We start from the raw sequence: 21,295 nt of genomic DNA on the forward strand, positions 1-21,295 counted from the left end.
TAGGAAAGTTGGAAGGAAAAGAGGAAAGGCTGCCTATTATACCTCAACTTCACCGGAAAGTCGCACCTCCACTTTTCCCACATAAAACTGCAACTCTGGAAAGAAAAGGAAAACGAGAAAAGAAGATGGAGTGGGAGCAGGAGACAGAAAAAGACAGAGGCATTCAGAGAAACGGAGCGACAGAGAGACAGAGGCAGAGGAAAGCAGCGGTGGATGGCAGGCACTCCTCAGTGCGGAGTCAGACATGGCAGTTGGTGACAGGTGACAAAATCAAAAGGTCATGTCACTTTTAACTGGGAGCGCCTGTGCCCCGCTGATTTCCCTCGTGCAGCCCCGGCATCACCACGCTCATCTCTGCTCCTCTCGCTGTCTCTCTGTCTCTGCTAAACTGCCAGATTGGATGGCAGGCTGGCAGGCAGAAAGACAGGCGACGGGCATAGTTTGAAGCGGGACGGGAGCATCGGGAGCATCAGGAATGCCACTGCGGAATGCACACAGCCTCCCTTTTCATCATGTTGTCTCTCTTTCGCTTCCTTTCCCTCCATTTGTCTAACTCCCTTCATCACACTGAACCTTTGTAACTGTCTGTGCTCTTTGCTAACAACGTCAGCAGCTCCGGGTGTCTGCCTCAGTGCTTGTTGTTGTTTTGTCTATACAATGCACCCACTGTGGCTTTTTGCAAGTTTTTCAGTTTAAACTTTGAGTTTAAGCCTACTGATTTGAGTGAGTTTGTGTGCACATCAAGTGTAAACCAGCTCAACCCCTCTTTTCCGCAAGTGTATAAACAGTATAAAAACAATAAGAAAAGACAGCATCCTCTGGCTGGGAAGGACAAACATTGCATCACTGAATTCATAGTATTTACTGTCTATCTCAACATCGTGTGAAATTGTGATTTGCTCTGAGTTGCTGCTGAATCTCTGACTAAACACAGTTGCTGATTCCTCAGCAAATAAGCAATGAGGAACGTAAATTATGTTAGCAATGCTTACATTATCAGCCTGTAACACAAGTTTTCCCGATGCTCACAGATTGAGTGCTGCTTTCAAGAATACGGAGCCACCCTTCTCACCCCAACCCCCTGCCTGCAGTGTCGGTAGCACCCTGGCCTCAGCCCTATCTAGCCCCCTGCTGGGTGAGCCCTGGCTGGGGCAGTGCAGATGGAAGGGCCCCCCTTGGAGGGCCACGGCTCTGACAGCTTGTGAAGGGCCTGTGTGGGTCAGCCAGGCTCAGCTAGCAGCCCTTATCAGACATACAGCCCTCCCCCAGTCTGCAGAAACTGTGGTGTAGGCAATATGTAGACGTGCAGACACACACACACACACGCGCTCACACTCATGGACAGTGCATACAAAGTAGGGCCTTGAGATCCCCCAGCCAGCCAGTTGGCCAAACCTCAGCAGCTGGAGAGGTTAAAACCCCCTCACGTATCAAAGAGTAAGAGCAGCAGGCGGATGGAGGGAGGGAGGGATGGAGGAATGGGAGAAAAAAGGAGGAGAAAGTATATCTTCATGTTCGCCGGGATGTCTGCCTCAGCGTCAATTCCCCCTGCGGCTGTCATTGGGAAGGTTAGGAGGGGAGATAGTGGAACTCAGCCCAGCCAGGGAGAGAGTGGAGAAAGTATTGAAGCATTTTAGACCAAGGGTGAAAATACTGTGGCAACTAGACTAGTACAGGTTGTACATTTTTACTTTACCTCAGCGTGTGTGTGTGTGCGTGTGTGTGCGCGTGTTTTATCGATTCTCATATTCTATTCTACTTCCTTGAAATTAGCACTCAAAGTGCAGTTTTCTTTTTCTGACCTGTCAAGTCAGGTTTAAACTCTCCTGTATGTCTTCATACAGTTTAGTTATATAAATATGGATTAAGTATGACTTTTTAACCAGTTTAAATTTCCTGCTATCTCAGTTTTAAACTTGCTGTGGCTGTTTTCTGTCACTTAAGAAAGGGCCCTGTTCGTCTAGTTTTACCTAAGGCTTATCTTCTAAAATGAAACCCTGACTTTACATTGTTTGAGTAAAGGAAGTAATGAGGATACAACCTGATCTGAATCAAGATTAGCAGGTTTTAAATTCAAGACTCCTGCTACTGCTACCCTGATTTAAGTTAAGCAGCTTAGACTCACCATTACTGTCACATTCACCTTAAAGTTACACAGAGACGCTGTCAAGTCTGTCCTATAAGCTGAAGGTCACAGTAATGATCCCTTATGACCCCAAAAGTGTCCTCTTTGTACTTGAAAGCACTAGGGGTGCTGTTGTGCCACTGATGGTGTGCAAGAAGCCCCCTGTGGAGGCACGAGCACATCATGTAAGTTGTCTTCTCAGGAATCATTTGCGAGGGTATGTAAAATTCTGCCTGATAGCTCCTGAATGATCCTGAAAACATATTTTTTTATATTAGGCTTTACCTCGCCAACAACTTTCATCACACCTCTGTCACTCACTGTGTCAGCGCAGCCACGGTCTGCTCTCAGAAGAAAACTTCAGATCGAAACACTTGTCAGACTTTCTTCTTGCCATGATGCTCTGAAGGACCACAACAAAACGCTACCTCACCACCTCTGTGCTTTTGTTGTGATTAAAGACAAGGCTATTCACACACAGAACAACAAGTAAAGGTAGATAATGTAGACCTTCGTGGACAGTTTTTGCTTCAATAGGAAGAACAGTTAAATGAAAATTCAGAGTGATATATTGGAGTTGAGCCAGTGCTGCAGAAACTTAATTCTTTCAAACCACTAAGGCCAAACACATGCTTTCATACTTTCACAGCCGTTTGAACTCCCAATGTCATTGTACTCATATTTTTTGTATATATTTTATATTATCACCATCTTTGTATGTATTTATGGGGTACAGTGTAATCTGTAAGAGTAGCCTCCATCATCCCTGTGTCATTTGAATAGGTCTGAATATGTTAATCCCCACCTCAGTAGATTGAATTGACTGGAGCAGCTCTGCAGGCAATGCGCGCTCTACACGATCCTGTCAACAGCAAGGCTTTGATGCTGCCGTGCTGTAATGATAGTAATTCAAACAACATGATAATGGGGGGATAAGCAGACAAATGATATCATACACCAAACAGGTCTTAGAAAGAGCGAAAGAATGAGGCAAATGGTGAGGTAGATGGAGAGAAAGAAAGAAAGATGTTTGGAATTCATCGGCTGCACTGAGGTAATTTATATCCTGCCTTACTGAGACAGTAGCTTCAGTGCACGCATTTAGCCGTGGCAATCTTCAGGGCAGATGACATGTTCCATGTCTTTTTATTTATTAATTTTACACAGTGTCTCATTGCAGGAAACATGACTTCTCTCTGTAACCAGAGGCGATAGAAGGGAGAGAGCAGAGCGGAGAGCAGAGGCAGACAAACGACTCAATCATTCTCTCTGTCTCTCTAGGTCATGCTTCTCCAGCTAGCTCATGCTCATTCCCTTTGTTTAAAGTTTGGAGCGTGTGCCAGGCATACTCTACTAAAGCCTCTGTGTGGAGGAATCCATTATGTTTGTATTTTGGCATGGGTGAAAGGATTTGGGAGGATCCATGATGACTTTATAAACAGTTTTAGTCCATTTGTTTAGAGATTCCAGAAGGCTTTCATTTTACAGTATCATGTCTGCATCTACATCTCAGCTGTGCGCAGCAATTCCCTCTCTGGTATTTGTTTAGTATAGTAGTAAATATATTCAGTATCAATAAAGAGATTGTGAACTGTGAACAGTCAAGCCTATTTGTCTAGACAGTGATGGAGTCTGAGTGAATTGGGAATAACCAGTTGCTATACAGTCAGACAGTTAAAACAAGGAGCGCTGTGCATACATGCACAACACTTTGCCCCAGTGACTCTGAACTATTGATAGAGCACATGCACAAACACACACACACACACACACAGTCACTTACACACTATTGACTCTACCCTCTCAACTCTGCTGTTCTGAACTCCTCTTTGTTTGTGTGGGAAGCTGAATTTACATAAGAGGCTTATGTCAGCCGCCACATAGTTTCCCCCCTTATTCCAGTTAAAAACAAAAAAGACAAAAGCCATTGTCTTGTTAAGTAATGATTTTTGGATTTCTCCAAACTAGCTTGTGCAGTTCTGGAGGTGGTTAGGGGGTTGCGAATATGTTGATGCTGGGCAAAGGTTTTCGGGGGTTTGGGGGTTGGGTCTGGTAATGCAATACAACAATAGGAGCAGATGAATGCTGAGGTTGACAGCCGCGAGGCTCATGATATGGGTGCTTGTTTATGGAAATTGGGTGTAACAATATGACCTTGTATGTTTGATGTGTGATTGACAGAAAGAGGGTGGATACAGTGCAGACGGGAGCTGTGGGTGTTTGCATCGGCGACATCACACTACACGTGAATTTGTTTGTGTTCATAACACACACAAGTATCACTGAACAGTAATCAGATGAACAATAATGTCACTGAACACTTTTGACCAAGCAGCTCTTGTTAGGACAAGAATTTGCAGATATGCACTGTTTTATTCTTGGTTTCACATACAGATTGAAGTCTAAGCTGCTTTCATAAAACAAATTTCTACAAACAAAATACTACATTTCCATGCTGTACTGTAATGTGCATGTTATACTTTGCTACTGGATCGCATTTGCCATTGTAACGTCGCATTATATTTATCCATATGTGCCTTTTTGTGCTCAGTTGTGACATTGCGCACGAGTGTGCCATTTTCTCTTTGTCTTGTACAGTATGTATCAGACATGGTATCTTGGGGCTTCAGAGCTACATGAGCTCCTGTTTCATCGGTTTTGGACCACTGAAGCACATAGTTGCTGTTGTTTGTGACTTGTTCTCTGTGCTGCAGGCTTTTCCTCCTCTTATAGAGCATCATTCTGTGGGAGGATGTAAAGCGATAGATAGATGAATTTATAGGAATTGTGAGGTAGAGGTTAGAAGCGAGCGCAAAGGTTAAAGAGGTCAGAGGAGACCGTGCACAATCAGAAGAAGAGTTATGACAAGTGTGTGCTTTTGTGCAATCATATCTGGGTGGATGAATAGACTTTAATCCTCAGCCCGTTGAAATTCAGAGCCAGAGCATTTGCTTACATTTCCAGAAGTGTCAACATATTTGAACAACAGACTGTTTCTAAAATTAAATTCTAATTCAAAACCATTTCTGAAGTTCATGACATATTGCCATACATCAGTTCAATATTTGTGCTATCAGCGTGTGCCGCGTACTCATTAACAAACTCTTGCCTGACATAAGCATAACCAATCAGCTTTAATATGCCTCTTTGGCTGTTGTGATGACGTTAACCCTGTGTTATCCAGCGTTTATCTGTACTGTAGCTGCTGCATAAACACTTTCATTTCTCCTTTTCTTTTTTTCTCTTTTCTCTGTCGCAAATGTCAGCAAGCAGTGGAGGACCTGCTGGAGGATGAGGACGAGGATTTTGACAAAGATGACAAGGTAATTATGTCTTGTATCAGGGATGCACTCATGCACGTGCGTGCGCACACACACACACACACACACACACACACACACATCCATGAGCACTCACATATAAATACAGACTTACATACATTGGCACATTGCCTCAGGAGAGGTTGACACTGCTTCAGAGAGCAGAAACACAAACAGACAAACGAAATGACTCCATCTTCCTCTCCTATCTCTTCCACTGCTCAGTTAGTCTCTATGCCTGAGGCGCAAACATGTGTACAAAGATTGCACAACCTTTTAACCTTTTGAAAAGTTTTCTCTGTGGGTTTACACACAGCACTTCTTTTACCTTTCTTCCATCTGGTTGGCTTTGCTCTGGTCTTTTACTGCAGTTTGGTGCACAATCCTTATTTTTCCCTCCATATATCACTAAGTCAAATTTAGGTTAGTAACATTGTTCTTTAGCTTCCTGAGATCATGCACCCTTATAAAGTGCTTAGTTGGCTATTTAGGTCCATTCACTGCTTCTTTATGTCCCTGTAAAACAGCATCTGGGCTTGTCCAGACACTATCAGGTAACAACAGGTGGCTACTTTACTGCCTCTGCTCGTTTGCACTGGAGAAACAGCTACTGAAGCAAATGCAACTGGATAGGACTCAGTACCTTGTCAGTGTTCTGACTTGGAAATATTAACTGAAATGGTAAAGCTCTTTATCCACCCGCCTTGTTCTCTGGTTCTTGGTATAAGCAAAAGAATATTTTTTTTTGTTTGATACTGCAGTCCAATGTTAAACAAGTTTACAGCCTGAGCACGTGAAAACTATAAAGTACCTTGACTGAACAATGTGGAATTTGCCTTAGCTGATACTTGATGCCTTTCCGCCACACTCCAGCAATATAAAGGTTAACGGGGCAACATGTGGTAATTTGCAAGACCTGGTTTGGTAAACTTTTTGGAGCAAAACAAATTGCCTTTACAATTACCATTGCTGTTTTCAATGGTAATTGTAAAGACCCTTGACCAGGAAATGTGATATCTGGGAATTATTTCACCTGAGGACACACTGCACGCCAAATCTATTTACGCAACACCAGCCTCACTAAGTCTCCAAGGGTCATGAGTGCAAGACGGCAGCAAAGGGGTTAAAAAAAAAAAAAAAACATTCATAGTGCAGATGGTCAAATAGTCATCCCACCAGTAACACAGCGAGTCAGGCAATCAGTCACCCAAGCAGCCAGTTGGGTGATGAGCACACAAAGATACGTGAGCATTACATCCTCTCCCACAGTGATGCTGGAGCAAAGTTTCATGGCTGTGAAGTTCCAAGGCTGAAATGTGCAGGGGGGCCACTGACTGAAGATATGCACCCGGCAACCTTGAACTATTTTTTTTTTTTTTCCCCCACCCCTTCTTAACGGCTGCCTTCCATCACTGCATTTGCTACCTCCTCTCAGGGAAAAATAAAAATACAGGCATTTGAAAAGCTGCAGATTATATGAAATACATTTTGGACTTTCATATTGAAATGAGGTGCAGCGGCAGCTTGCACGGCCTCCGTCAGATTTGGTGCAAAACTGATTATTCCACATAAGAAGGCCTTGCTCTCTGTGCTCACACAGGGCTGGGATGCTGGATAGCAGAGCTGCCACAAAGGCTACAATTTACCAACTCTGGCTTCATACATTTTGATCTATTGGTCCCCTCGACTGTTAGCATTTCATTTGAGCTGTAGGGAAGTTGAAAGGGGGGCATTTTTCTTTTTTCTTCACCTACATCTCTCTCCCCTCCCACTCTCCCTCTACCCTTCCCTCAGCCGTCCCCATCCCTGCCTTTTTCCTCTTTCATTCTGACACATATTCTCTCTCTCCTCCCTTTTCTCTCCCTTCAACCTGGTTAAGTGCAGAACAAATGGAGTTTCAAGGCTTAACAAATTTGTCTTTTACATTGGGTATGAGGTCTTTTACTTTTGATATGAGTTAGCTTCAGATTGTATAAGTATGAAGGACGGGTCAAAGGAGGCCTCTTTTATGGCACAGGCCTATGGGGGAGAGAGGGAAGAGGAGCTAGAGAGAGGGAGGAGAGGGAAAAAAACATTAATAAATGTGCCAAGGCCTCATTTTAATTGAACTTGAAGCATATGTTGCAAGTATGTACAATCTGTCCCAGATGTTTATTCCGGCCATGTGCATCGCTTTACCCAGTGCAATGCACCACAAGGCAGCTATTAGCTGGATAACCGTTGCTCCAGAGGCTAAATGGGGTATTACATGGCCAAAAAGTAGACCACCTGTTTTTCATTGCATAGAGGACCCCTTGCAGGCCTTTCGCCTTGGATCACCGCATGTGTTTTGACTTAACAGATTGTTGGGGAGATGTGAAAAGTGTCTTTCTTGTGAGCAAGCACTGATATTAGTCACTTAATCTCAATGAAAGTCCAGCATCTAGACTAATTGATGGGGACAGCTCAGTTGTTAAAACCGAACAGGCAGGCACACGAAGGCTGAAAGAATAGAAGACATCAACTATTTTCCTCTTCTCCCTCTTCTCACTTTGTTTGTGTGTGCGCCGACTTTCAATCTGGAATGCGTCTTTGTTTATACCGCACACATGCGCGCGCACACGCACACACACCAGACACGCATTCACATGCTTGAAATATGTCAACAGTACACTGCCCCAGTTTTTAACCTAAGTTATTTTCAATAAAACTAATTTCAAACATTGCGAAATGTTGCAGGTGCACTGTTTTTGCATCAGCAATGCCATAGATAGCACAACATAAGTCTGCAATTTTATTCCGTATAGTCTAATTAATAGAAGGGGGCCGTTGTGAAATCTGACATTTGACATTGACATTTATTGAAGATTCCCACTGGATCTTAATTTTGACATGCTCTCCAGAGCTGTGTCGGTCACTTTCCTCCTAATGCTGATCTTATCTTTCAAAAATAATATTAGAAGTGTAGTTGAAAATGGCTTTGTTTTGGAAAAGAGCCATCAGAGTTCTCTCCCATTATCTAATGAAATTATCAGTAGTAGTAGACAACTTTGCCTTGTCGTGCTTATGTCTAATGTCATTAGTCATGGCTGCGTTGAGCCAAGCTGTAAACCATGTTACTGAGCAGCACGCATAATCAAGTCCCCTGAAACTGGTTAAAAGTGAAAAGCAGCAGTTGACAGTGATATTAGTTGCTCTTGTTTCTGCTGATATGTGGAAATATCTTAATTGACTTCAACAGTCTTAAACAGTACGCATAAGGATTGATGTTGAATTATCTGTCAAGACTTGGTACCAAAGCTATCCCTTTAACCCTGACATGAAGTAAACTTCATTTTACCCTTTCTCTCTATTCGTTGTCTTTGCTTTACTTTTCCATATCTTCCAATGGAGTTTGACATGACAGTGTGAGATAGCAGAAACATGCAGCTGAGCCCTGCAGTGACAGGCTGCTGTCTGCAGGGGCTTCAGTGTGCAGAATAGCCAGTTATGTCTCCTCTCACCTGTGGGGTGAATGTCCAGAGCAATCGCCTAAGGCTCCTGCATGTGTGCGTGTGAATATGTTTGTGTGAGCGTCTCGCTCATGTTCAGAGTGGCTCAGTTGCCTCCCACAGGCTGGGCTTACTGGAAAAAGGGAGAGAGAGACTGAAGGAGTGAGGAGATTACCCTCACACGGTTGACTGGTCACTGAAGCGCTCGTGCTCCGCTCAGCTAGGCTCCACTAGCCTCAGGAGGACCTGACACAGATAAGATACACACTGCAATCATGTCCTGCTCACGGGCTTACTGCTCGATGCACTCCCTCTCTCCTCCTCTGTCTACATCTATCTGTCTGTATCTCACTACACACATATGGCAACACACATGCACCTACCAGATCTTTCTCGCCCATTTCCTCTGTTGTGTCTTCATGCGCAGGCTGGTAAATATGGTAGTTGTAGATAGTATTCATGGGCTTGATCTATAAAATCTGAAATCTTGATCATGATTTTTTCTGAAACAGTTAGAAGGCCAAGCCTCATCCTTGCTTATGTTTCAGTGCCATCTTTGAGTTATTCAAGCACCATTTTACCAGAATGATTTCATCTGGGATTATAATACAGTTCTGAAGAATTAAAGGTAGCTCTGTATGCTGCACATGCATCTTGCATGACATACATGAGTTCCCACCCAAGTGGGGGTCCAAGGTGGAATGCACATCTGGCTTCATCAGTTTTATGAGTGCCATATAATTTATTATTATTTTTTTTTTATCATCTGGAGGTCGTATTGATGACTCCACTGTGAATACAAGTTTAAGCATGGTCCTCTGTTTCTTCTGCACCACAGTATCTCTTTATCCGCTTCATCTTTAGTGCTGAAGCAGCCGCTCCACCCTTTGCAGCCTTCCCCTCATATACACACACATATACACGCATACACACAATTATGCATGTGTGTTTATCAGTGGTTCAGTGGCAAGGATATAACTCCTGGCTAAGAGTTAGTATCGGCACACATATCCATTTGTGATGGTGCAGGCCTCACGGCCATTATCAGTTTCTGATTTGAACAGTGTCTGTAGTCTTTGTCACTCCATCGATGTCTCAGTCTCTGTCTCTTCCTCTCTCTACCATTAAGCAAATGTCTCAGCTCATTCAAATGTCAAATACGAAGCGCACTTTGTCTCAGTGTGAATTTGGAGAAAAAAGTTTTCAGCTCAGCAGCACCTTCCCAAACCCTGCCGCTACTCTCTCAGTCCCAGTCACGGCACCGCGCCGATCACTCAGATAGTGACATGGCATAATATAATTGGACTAAAAAGAGCACAGGGATTTATATCAATGCTCTGGAAAAAAAAAGTGACTGAAATGAAATGTTGTTCTGGGAAGGCTATTGAGCTTCTGATGCAGTGGAGTTGTCCCCAGGTGTCAGGGGGTGTTTTCAGCTGCGGAGGAGAATTGAAGGAGGGGTGGAGGAAAAGTTTGAATGTCTGTGTTCTTTGCTTCTTGCCGCCTGTGAAGGATGAAAGCATCATGCAGTAAAAGATGCTTTTGACTTTTCCGCTTCATTTTTCTTCCCATCTCACTGTCTTTTTTTTTTTTTTGTCGTTTTTTTTTTTTTTTTTTTCCCCCTATTGTTCAGCAGAGACGCAAGTAGGAACTGCATTTTAATCATGTTTGGCTAATAGAGGGAGGAATGAAAACAAAAAGGAGGGTGAAAAAGGCATGCAGGGGTATTGTCTCTCTATGCAAAATACACTGCATTGTTTGTTTGTTTTTCTTCTTTGTCACACACACACACACACACACACACACATCAGGTGGATCATCTCTCACTATCTCTATTGCCCCAGATACATCTCTCTTGCTTTGTCTTTTGCTTTCTGTCAGTGTTCCTTCATTTTCTTGCTCTTTGCCATTTAACATTCTGACTGTTGTTATTGAAATTAATTTTGTTTTTGTTTTTTTGTTGTTTTTTGCACAATGGGTACAGTATAGCTATAGGTTAACACCACTGTCACTGCAGAGGTTGTATTCATAGGTGCTCCTCTGAATACTGGGAAAAAAAAAAATCATCAGTACTGTCCACTACATTATGAAGCTAAAGCTGTTTACACTGCAGTGCTTATGCTCACAATCTCTGCAGTACCTTTGGTGAGAACAATGTTATACACACATGCTACAACCTTGTTATGTTGGCCAAAACACCAACTACAAGACCCCATTTGGAAAACATCCTCTTTTTTCCTTTAACCCTTTCACCTCATTTCTCTGGGTTGTAAAGAGAAAATCTCACTGTAATCTATCCACAAGGACCCTAAACCAGGCCCATGGGAGGACAGCTGTGATAAAAACCATATCCTCGAGGATATGTTGGCTTCCTGGCACTTTGAGTGGATACGAACGATGGTGGTAAGTGGGCATGTGTGTGGCTCTGGTACTGACTCTTAATTATGTTTGTTGGTGTCTCAGTTTCCTATTTAGCTCATCGTCTGTCCGGCAGCCTCAGTCTGCCATCCTGTCAGGGTTTGTGTACAGTACTTGTTCCCTGTCCACGTCTCAATTAACACCCACGCACTGCACGTTTGGCCCTAACCCCACGTCGAGGCCTCTGCCTCTGCCTGCTCTTTAAGGTGATGGGGGAGCTAATGGAGCTCCAGCATGAAAGACTGCTTCTGTTTTTGTGTGACTTCCCTGTGGCACTGTAGACCTGTTACACTGCGAGGTGACGGCTGTAGATAGAGGTGTGATGCTGTGTCAACTATGCTTTCCTGGCTGGCACCAAAGGGTTTGTGTATTTGCACTTATTTTGAATATCATCTGTGAAGTGACATCGGTCTTTAGCAAATAAAATCTTACACAATGGTTTGACATAATTTTTTGACAAAATTAGATTCGGACATATTTTGACATTTTCTCTCAAAAAAAGAACGCTTTAACCTCTGAGTAAGTGATAATAAGCACCTAGCAAACACATTTTGTAAGAAATGTATATAAACAATGTGTGTGTGGGTCGGGTTTGTGGTATGATTTGTGCTTCTGAGTGCTTTTTCCTAAAAGTTGCTACAGAAACAGCAAAACTATTTCATATTGCTGCAGCAAATCCCAATGCTCATTATGCCTAATGCAGCAATGTCTACTCCCCCAACTCTTATTGTTCTGAATCACGTACACACAAGCGGCTGAAGCAACTGAACTTTTTGACTGATGAACTATGCATCAAAGGATTACGACGAGCACTCGTTGCACTGTAGGTGAGGAGTTCTTGTGTGCTCTCATCCACCCAAAGTAAGTCTCTTCGAGACTCTCACCGAACAGGATGTTGAAGATGGCACACACTCAACCCTCCCGGTCTCTCATTGGACAGAATGTGGAGCACAACACTTGACAGTGGTGTCGTCTGAATTTGAAAGTCAGACATGTAAGAAGGCAGCCGCCACCTTTTCTTTTAACAAGAGTCATAAATCTGTAATGAGCACAGAGAGGATGCATATTTTATTTACTTTTTTGAAGACGTGATCCCTTCACTTCATAGCAATGCACTCTCGCTGTCGTTTTTTTTTTTTCTTCTTCCAAAACAAAGTTTAAAACAGTGGATGTTACAACTGTTTCTGTTGCCTCTCTCTCTCTGAACATGAATATGGAATTAAAGGTATGCTAAAGTTAGCAAGCTTTACAGATCTAGGTGATGAATCAGATGTAATTCAACCTGAACAATATTGAAATATGATTTAATTAATGAAAAAAGTTTGAATATTGTGTTACAGCTAAAAATCTTTTTGAGTTGATCGATTAATTAATGGATAAATACACAGTGTAACAGAATCAGCCTGTGTGTATCTTAAAGATACCTTTCTTTCTTGAGACGCGTCTCCAGTTATCTACTATCTGTTATTATCTAAAGATTTAAACCCATCAGTATGTATGTTGGAAGTAAACCCAGACGGACACTATGAGACGGACAGAGACGCATCAACAGAAAGACTGATAGACAGACTAATGGGGGGGTGAGTGGGCTGGAACCGCTAAACCAGGCCAACAGAGGACAAGAGTAATGTTGTCCCATTCATCACACACTGCCAGGCAGCATCCTGGGAAGGACGGGGGAAGGAGAGAGCAGGAGCAGGGGAGCAGAGGTGAGGCAATGCGGGGGAGAATCGGGCAGGATGGGGGTGCAGGCCAGGTGGGGGTCTGGTGGCGTTCAGCGGGAGGTGAGGAAGGGGAAGTGATCAAGCGCGCAAGTTGTGGGATGGTAGTCATTCATGTGTGTTTGTGTGCGCCCGACCTTGAGTCTGATGGAGTTGCTGGTGTGGTGGAGGTGATGAGAGGGCCCAGAGGGAGCCGGGAAAAGATAATCAGTGGCAAACAACCTCCTGCCACCCAGACACATTAGAGACACACACACCAGCGCCCACTCATAACACTAGAGCCCTTCCTCTTTAGGATAGGAAGCAGAGGTCAAACCGAAAATAAGTCATCACCTCTTCTTTTTTATTCTCTTTCTCTCGTTCCCTCTACTCCTCTGTTACATATGTGTATATTTATCCTCGCTATGGGACAAGGCTGGGTGACGAGACTAATTAGTAATAGAGAGCATTGTCTGCCTGGTCCACCTTCAGCTGACAGTCTTAACTGGAGTTTGACTTTGGTTTTGTGGGAACAACCCTCAGCGCAGAAATCATCTACACACAGACACACACATACATTCATCCATTTGGGCCTGTGGGAGTGGGACACCCCTTCACATCTTAACGTGGCCTTTGTGTGTGCAAGCTGCCTGATGAGGAGCAGGAGGACGTGCAGAGCATCTCAACACCCTAGTTAAACAGATATTTATGTGTTTATGATAAAAACAGAGGGAGGGAAATAGAGATGTATTCCCCACATTCACTCATGGATTAGGTGTTGTATGGCATAAATTCTTTATTAAAAATGCAGCATCAAAAAAAAAAAAAGGGGAACATCTGCCTCTTTCATGTGGTGCTGGAGAGGTGCCAGGTTGCATGGATGTATCTGAGCCTGGCCGCAGGGCCTTTGTCTCATCTTGTTGTCATATCATGACAGAGGGGAAATGTTCTTTTAGGCTGCTGGGTCCCAGAATTTTTTCCCATCAATTGGGCCTTTCTTGATGCCCATTGGCTAAAATCTGTGACTCGTCACTTTTAAAGAGGCGTTGCTAATTCTTGAAATAGATACTAATGAGATTTTTTTTCTCTAACATGATCATCCTCTGATCTTCGTGCTGTCAAAATGGTCAAGATAAGGAAAATGAAGTTCTCCAGTCCATCAAAACACGACCATTATTATGTACCTTATGTACGTTTTACTGCCTGTTTCAATCCCATGTCAAGATTTAACTGTTTTGAATTGTTACTCATGTGTAGTGCCAAACGAAACAACGCAGTTGATGTGAATGAGCTCATGAAATCCTGCTTTCCTTTCATCAATCACTAAATTATAACCAGACAAAAGCTGGGATATGGGTTTGGGTGTGTGTATGGGTCTATCTATCTGTAATCATGGCAAATTGTGGTTCAGGAGACACGTACGTACAGTGGCTTTGTGAACATAGCCACAAAACTTTATAATTGTGTGGTTAAAATTAAAGCGGATCCTGTGGTGTGGGTGGAGCCTCACCTACAGAGGAACCAGTTTATGGAACGTCAGCAGGTTGATGGGTGTTACAGCTGGTGTGGTCCCATCACAAGATTCATTTAATTGCAGTAAGTTGTTTCTTTCATCCATATTTGATTTTTCAGAGACAGATAGCAACATGTCAAGTCGTTGTCAAGTCAAATATACAGATGCTAATTGTATGCACTATTTATTATTCTGTCATTCCTAATTCTTGCACAGGCTTTGGAAATTGAATTTGTGTCACCCCTAAAGCATTCCTCAACTTTTCAGCACACGCCACCCCCCTTCTCTCTTTTTCCTGGGGTGGAAATGGGAGGGATACTGACTCTCTCTGCAGTTACAAAATCAACAAGAACGCTTTCAGATGCCCCCTGGGAGCCACATATTAGCATCCTGTCACGTTTTATATGACATTTCAATTTTTACTGTGCTGCCAGAGCGAGAGAGGAAAAAAGAAAAAACAAAGAAAAACAGGTGCAATTTTAGCACAGCAGCAATGAGCAGCAGCCACTTGTGGTTCAGACTCATTTCATGGTGTGATGGGATATATGCTGCTGCATTATAACTGTTAGGTTTATCATTTTTATGGCATAACCCAGCAGGGAGAACAATGTGATCAGAGGTTAAAACGGTCTCTAATGGCTCCCTCTATTTCCACCTAGTAGATATAGAACAGATATTTGAGTCCATCGTTACAGGCTAAGTCCTCAGTGACCTCTCTCTTGTTTAGCTCGAGGCCTTGGGTCAGTGAAGAACAAACTGTCTTTGCAAAGTTTACAGCTGCTCACTTTGCACTTTTGCATATAGATGTACTCTGCCATGATGCCGTCTCTCTGAAAGAAAAATGGAGCATTGGAGTACACAGAGGAACTGTGCATCAGTCCTTTGTTAAATGTTTAATCAAGTGATTCTAGGAGTTTACCACATTTGTTTACCACGATTTACCAGCAAGTGCATTGTGGTTAGCCTGAGTTGGCTGTTTCCAAGTGTGTGTGTGTGTGTGTGTGTGTGTGTGTGTGTGTGTCTCCGTCTCCCTGGGCTCTCTCTGGTGTCACTGTGGGTTGTTTCTCCTTAACACATGCAAACAACTGGCATCACTTTAACGAGCCTTCCTGCCTCATGTCGTCCCTGATGGGAGCACTCCAATGATGCAGCCAGCTCCATACACTTTAACCAAGGCGGGCTCGCTGCTAAACTGATGGGTTATTGGCTGAGATTTCGTATCAACCTCACACATCCAAACGATGATGCAAACTTCGGACATAACTACAAAAAAATGTATTTATTGTCTTTAAGTGGCATACATGCAATTAAAACATGCAACTCACTGCCAACAAAGGACAAAGGTTCAGTAAATATGTCTGTTGCCACCCTGATGGGAGTTAATTGCTGTCGAAGAACTTCTATAAGATGAAGAGAAAGAAAAATAGAACTTGTAATTTTTGAATCCCTCAAGATTCATTTGTGTCTTTACTAACTAGATAGTCAGGAGTGTGTATTTTAGGCATACAAATCAGTGTTTTGCAGTGGTGGATTATTGATGGACATAGGCACTCAAAAAATGAATCAAAACACTATATTCTGTCAACCCATAACATGGAATGGAATGCATTCTATTCAGTGTTTTGATTATTTTGCATATGTATTTTATTTCATTTAATCTTCCTGTGCCTGCTGTACGGTATATAACAACATTTTGCCTCTTTGTGATGCGCTTGGCAGATTCAGTTGTGACAAAAATCTTCATCTTCATCATTGGGGTTAATCTTTTTTCTTTTTCTTTCACACAACATTACTCATAGGGGTATACCTCCTGTACTCTATACAGCGTACTGTGTGTACTGCGTGTGTACTGTACCTGTCAGAAGAGTACTACAGTAGATAGAAATTGTCAAGATTCAATGTTCTGTCATCCAACCTCAGTGATAATTTGTAATATACACAATGCACAGGCTGTTACTCTAACAGCACAGCACAGCGCAGTGCAGATGAACATGCAGTTGCAGTCTATTATAATGTATGATGCTTAACTCATTAGACAGGCTTATTACACTATCAGTCTGAATGATTCAAGACATGTAACAGCATCAATCAGACCACTGTTGTCAGAAGTGCTGGGATTTGTAACATAGTTTGAGCATTACCATGACTTGCAACTGACGCCAAGTCAAAGCAAGAAACCTCAGAGATTTCATTTTATTAGTCTTGCCTTCAGGCCTCCAAACAAACCCACTTAGTTTTCCTGACAGACACAGGAAGAGACAGATGGAAATACATGCCTTATGTCTCCTGTAAAGAGCCTGCTCGTCATCCTGAGTGGGACTAGAAACTAGTCGGGACTGAAGAAATCATCTTCACATCCCAAATTGCACGTGAGCCAGTGGTGAAGACATCCATGTTCTTCACAAAACCACCCAAAGCATGACAAAACTGACAACTTGAATTAGCTTCTGACACTGGTGATGGATCTCTACTTGAGTATGGATAAATATGTAGAGAGCTCTCCTCCTTTTCAGATATTTCACAATTTTGTAAAATATCTTCATATATTTCAGAAAACTTCATATAACCTTGGCTGTGATGAGCGAGTCCTCTGTCTCTCTCCTCATCGTTCTGTATGAGATCCTTCTCTATTGCTGATGGCATTGCATCTGAAACAAACTTGAAAAAAGACTCCTTGTAGAAGTCAAGGGCCCTCATCGTCTAATCTGTGTCGGGATATAATATCATTTGTAGAGTCACACAGCAAGACCAGGTGTGCGGATCAACCTTATCTAATAGCTGTAGGGTGTGTGTCTGTGTGTGTGTTTGTGTGCATATTAGGTTGCATTATAAGAACAGGTTGCCTGGCTCCATATGTGCGCAGTGTGCGGGGAAGCTGGGAAAACAAGGTTCTCCGTGGCCCTCTGTGTTATTGCTACCTCCCGCCTAACCAGCCGTGTTTGAAGACAGGAAATAGGAGTCAGACCGCAGTCCGAGGGGCATGTGGCAATGGTTTATACTCTACTGACCTCTGACCTATCCTCTCCACCCCCGCCCGCTCTCTCACACCACTCCCCTGGCCCTCAAACACTCTCCCTTGAGTCCAGGCCCGAAAATAAAACGGCCTGACCTGGCCCAGACCGACTCGGCTTGGCCTAACCCAGCCCAGCACAATAGACCCAGCGTTCTGAGATTTGTTTGAGCGAGCAATGAAAAACAGATGGACTCTAAGGGAAGAACTGAGAAGAGGAGGAAAGAGGGAGGAAGAAAGAAAGGGAGTCTTGTAAAATATTTGCGAAGAAAAATAACCCAGGGACGATGTCTAATTATATCTATTTGTCTTGTGTGGTTTTCCTGAGGAGGCCATGTGGTCTCCCTGACTGCACTATGGTTCATTTTTCACATTATCTGATCCTGGATGGAGAGCAAAAGGGAGAGGGTGGGTTTGGGTCTCAGTGGGAGGGTTGTGGTGAGGTGGAGGGTGGAGGGGGCTGGCCACAAGGAGCAAAATGTGGTTAAGGCCTCTGGGGTCCCAGAGGTTTCATGTCTTTGACTGCTTCACTGTCTTCTTAATGATAAGGATTAGTCAGAGTTTTACTGCTCTAATCTAACAATGCCCATCCATCTTCTTCAATAGCACCAGCCGTTGCTGCACATGCTATCACTCTGACAAACAAGTAATAGTTGGTGACCGTTGAGGCTTACGCCATAATCTTTTGGCTTTTGTTAAACTTGTAAAACTTGAGCTTTATCTTTTTTGCCCTGTTTGGAGTTAATTAAAGTTTCAAACATCTGTGTAATATCCAGATTTTTCCCAGCTGCATAAAATCCTGATTCTTATCTGGCCTAGGAAGGTTTCTGGAGTCATTAGGACATGCAATTCGTTTTCCGCAGGGGAAAAGGTCACATCATTTTATCCACTAAGAGAATTCCAGGTTGTTTACTGGCTGGTGTGGTTACACACTGGAACTTGATGAGAGTCTTTATATTACTGCTGCTGTTGCCAAATTGTAACCTGACCACCCATGATAGTACAGCTGGACACTGCAATAACTTCCGTCTGATTGTATTTGATAGTTCTTCTCTTTTTGTTTGGCCCCCTGCTGTCTCCCAAGCATGCCCACCAATCACATCCAGGCACAAGTAGTCTGTGTGTTGATGCCCTCACTCAGCTAACAGCTCTCAATCACTCTGTCCAGATTCATCCTGTCCCTGTCAGTCAGTCAGTCAGTGGGCAGCTTGTTGGTTGTTGTATGACTTCTTTAATTCTTCACTTTGTTTCTCTACCAGGCCGGGGATTGTAGATCTTACTGTAGATTGCTTTGCCTAGTTTGTGGTTCCTCTACTCTCTACGCCTTGCAATATTCTTAAGTTCTCAACCATCAGAAGTTGAAAAGAAAAAGTTCTTCATGGTGGGTGACGGCGTTAATAAGGATGATAATGATGTCACGGCTGGTGACATCATCACAGTGTTCCAGCCAGAAGAACAAAAGCGAGCTCTACCCGGTCTTCCTAGCTGTCTTGGCAACAGCAGAGAGAAAGAGAGAGAGAAAGGGCGCCCAAAGATTGATGTATCCATTCGGCTTTCAGTTTATTTCTGCCTCTTTATTCACATATTCAAATTTTCCTGTGTGAGCTTTTGTAAGGAGGAAAACATTTTGATTTGTTCTGCCGACTTTATATCTCTATTACTGGCTGGAATGAAAGCACTCCGTCAGTTCATGCAGGATATCCGGTGATTTGGCTCCCCCACTCCAGATCTTTGACGCTATTTAAATTGTATTGTTTTCCCAAAGATGCCTGTGCCCAGCCTCTGTCTTCTCTCTCCTCCCATCTCTTTTCTGTCCATCCCCATCTCTTTCTTCCCTCACCCTTGCTTTCTGTCTCCCTCTCCTACATCTCTATCTGTCCTGTTGCAGGACTCGGAGAGAAAGGGCTTCATGAACAAGCTTTATGCCATTCAGGACGTGTGTATCAGCGTGCAGAATGCACTGGATGAAGTGGCCTCCTATGGTGAGAGGATAAAGAAGTGAGTCGTAAGCCCACTCCTCGGCACCCGGCCCGCTCTGCTCTGTTCCACTCTGCTCCGCTCAGCTCTGCACGTCACACTGTTTTTTTTTTTTTTCCCACAATGCCAGGTTGCCCCACTTCCTCTTTCCAGCCTAACCGGGAATAACTCGGTGCTTTTCTCATGAAGCACTGCCAAAGTGATGCCTTACCCGACGCATGCACACGTCTGTCTGTGAGATGTCCATCACCTCTCACTTAACCCTGTACAACCTCTTAATTTAGTTTTGTGCGCTGTTTATTAAACAAACATCAGTTCTCACACAGTCATTTACCTTTACTGTCACGTAGAGACATTCGTGGCAAAGGAACAGCAAGTGACTTTGGTTTGATTGAAAGCTTTAGTAAGAAAAGAGTCAGGCCACAGGTTCATCCTTCAGCATTTCAAATCAAACTGAAACATTTGTGACCCACGCCTCCGTAAACTGACAACATTTTCTTGATTAGACAGTGTGAATAGCACCAAGTCAGAACACATTTTCACCTGGCAATACTGACCTATAAGATTTTGTTTCCTTACACATACTGTAATTTCAGCAAGATAAATAATTTGTAGTGTGGAGGCATCCAGGAAAATAATAAAATGGCCTCCCTGACTTATCTTTACTTTCTTGTCAGTATGTTTGGCTTGAACTGGACTGGTGTTTGACATGTCTCCCAATCAATCTGTACCATTTCTGTCCACTCTCTGCAGCACATTTAACTGGACTGTGCCTTTCCTAAGTTGGCTGGCCATCGTGGCTCTAGGAGTGGCCACCATCATCATCTACTTCATTCCCCTCAGATACATTGTGTTGGTCTGGGGTGAGTTAATGTCAAAATTTTTAATGTATATAAATATTTATTTTCATGTACTGTAAGTGCAATTATTGTAAAACTTGTTAGTTCAATGTAAATGATGGATTTGAGTTAATTTGTGGCTTATATTCCATGTTACTATTTATATAGCTTAAACTTTTCCTGACTCCCTCGATGATTGCCATGCAAATTTTCAGGGTGAACAGCAATCATAAGGGTTTTAACATGTAGATGTTCATGCTGATGTACACCTGTCTTCTCTGAACTCTTTTCAAACTGTAATCACTGTTTTTCTCTGTACAGGGGTGAATAAATTCACCAAGAAGCTGCGAGACCCTTACACCATTGACAACAACGAGCTGTTAGACTTTCTCTCCAGAGTGCCCTCAGATGTACAAGTGGTGGGTTAACATTCTTTTTTTGTCTTTATGTCATCTTTTCTGTCCTTTTGGCAAAACGTCTGTCACTCCAGACATGGGTCAGGCTTAGGGCCCCCTCCGTCATCACTGTCTCTCGCTTCACTTTTGCCTTTTGAACTTGCTTGCCTTTGTTTCAGCCACACGGACATCTAATTCTATAACAGTTTCAAAGTCGTTTCTGTGTTTTCTTATTAATAGCTTCCTGGTCTAATTCAATTTGCACATACATTGCTGGAGCTGTGTAATATGATAACAAGGTTAAGTGAGTTTAGTGGCCGGCATATAACTAGGTTGATTGACTCCATACACATACACTCACACACAATTACAGTAAGCTGTTGTTTCCCAGCTTTGCTAGTAATTGGAACAGAGTGTAAACCAACAGTTAACCAGCCCCATGCGGTTTTGCTTCTACATTAACCGTGAGATCAGATTAACTCTGTGGCTGAAGACTGCAGATGCTTCGTTAGGTAAAATATGCTTGTT

General features: G+C 43.1%; 1 protein-coding gene across 5 annotated transcripts in view; it reads left to right on the top strand.

The window, feature by feature from the left end:
- The window catches only part of mctp1a (multiple C2 domains, transmembrane 1a), a 118,217-nt gene that overhangs the window by 87,383 nt on the left and 9,539 nt on the right, over positions 1 to 21,295 (top strand). For 4 of the 5 annotated variants that reach the window (XM_029511003.1, XM_029511004.1, XM_029511006.1 and 1 more), the window contains 5 exons: positions 5,392 to 5,448; positions 11,220 to 11,318; positions 19,445 to 19,554; positions 20,287 to 20,396; positions 20,694 to 20,791. In XM_029511003.1, coding sequence (XP_029366863.1) covers positions 5,392 to 5,448; positions 11,220 to 11,318; positions 19,445 to 19,554; positions 20,287 to 20,396; positions 20,694 to 20,791 — 474 coding nt within the window. The remainder of the gene's footprint in view (positions 1 to 5,391; positions 5,449 to 11,219; positions 11,319 to 19,444; positions 19,555 to 20,286; positions 20,397 to 20,693; positions 20,792 to 21,295) is intronic. The other variant, XM_029511007.1, reaches the window with a different exon arrangement.

Source organism: Echeneis naucrates, chromosome 9, assembly GCF_900963305.1.
Source record: "Echeneis naucrates chromosome 9, fEcheNa1.1, whole genome shotgun sequence".
Lineage (NCBI taxonomy): Eukaryota > Metazoa > Chordata > Actinopteri > Carangiformes > Echeneidae > Echeneis > Echeneis naucrates.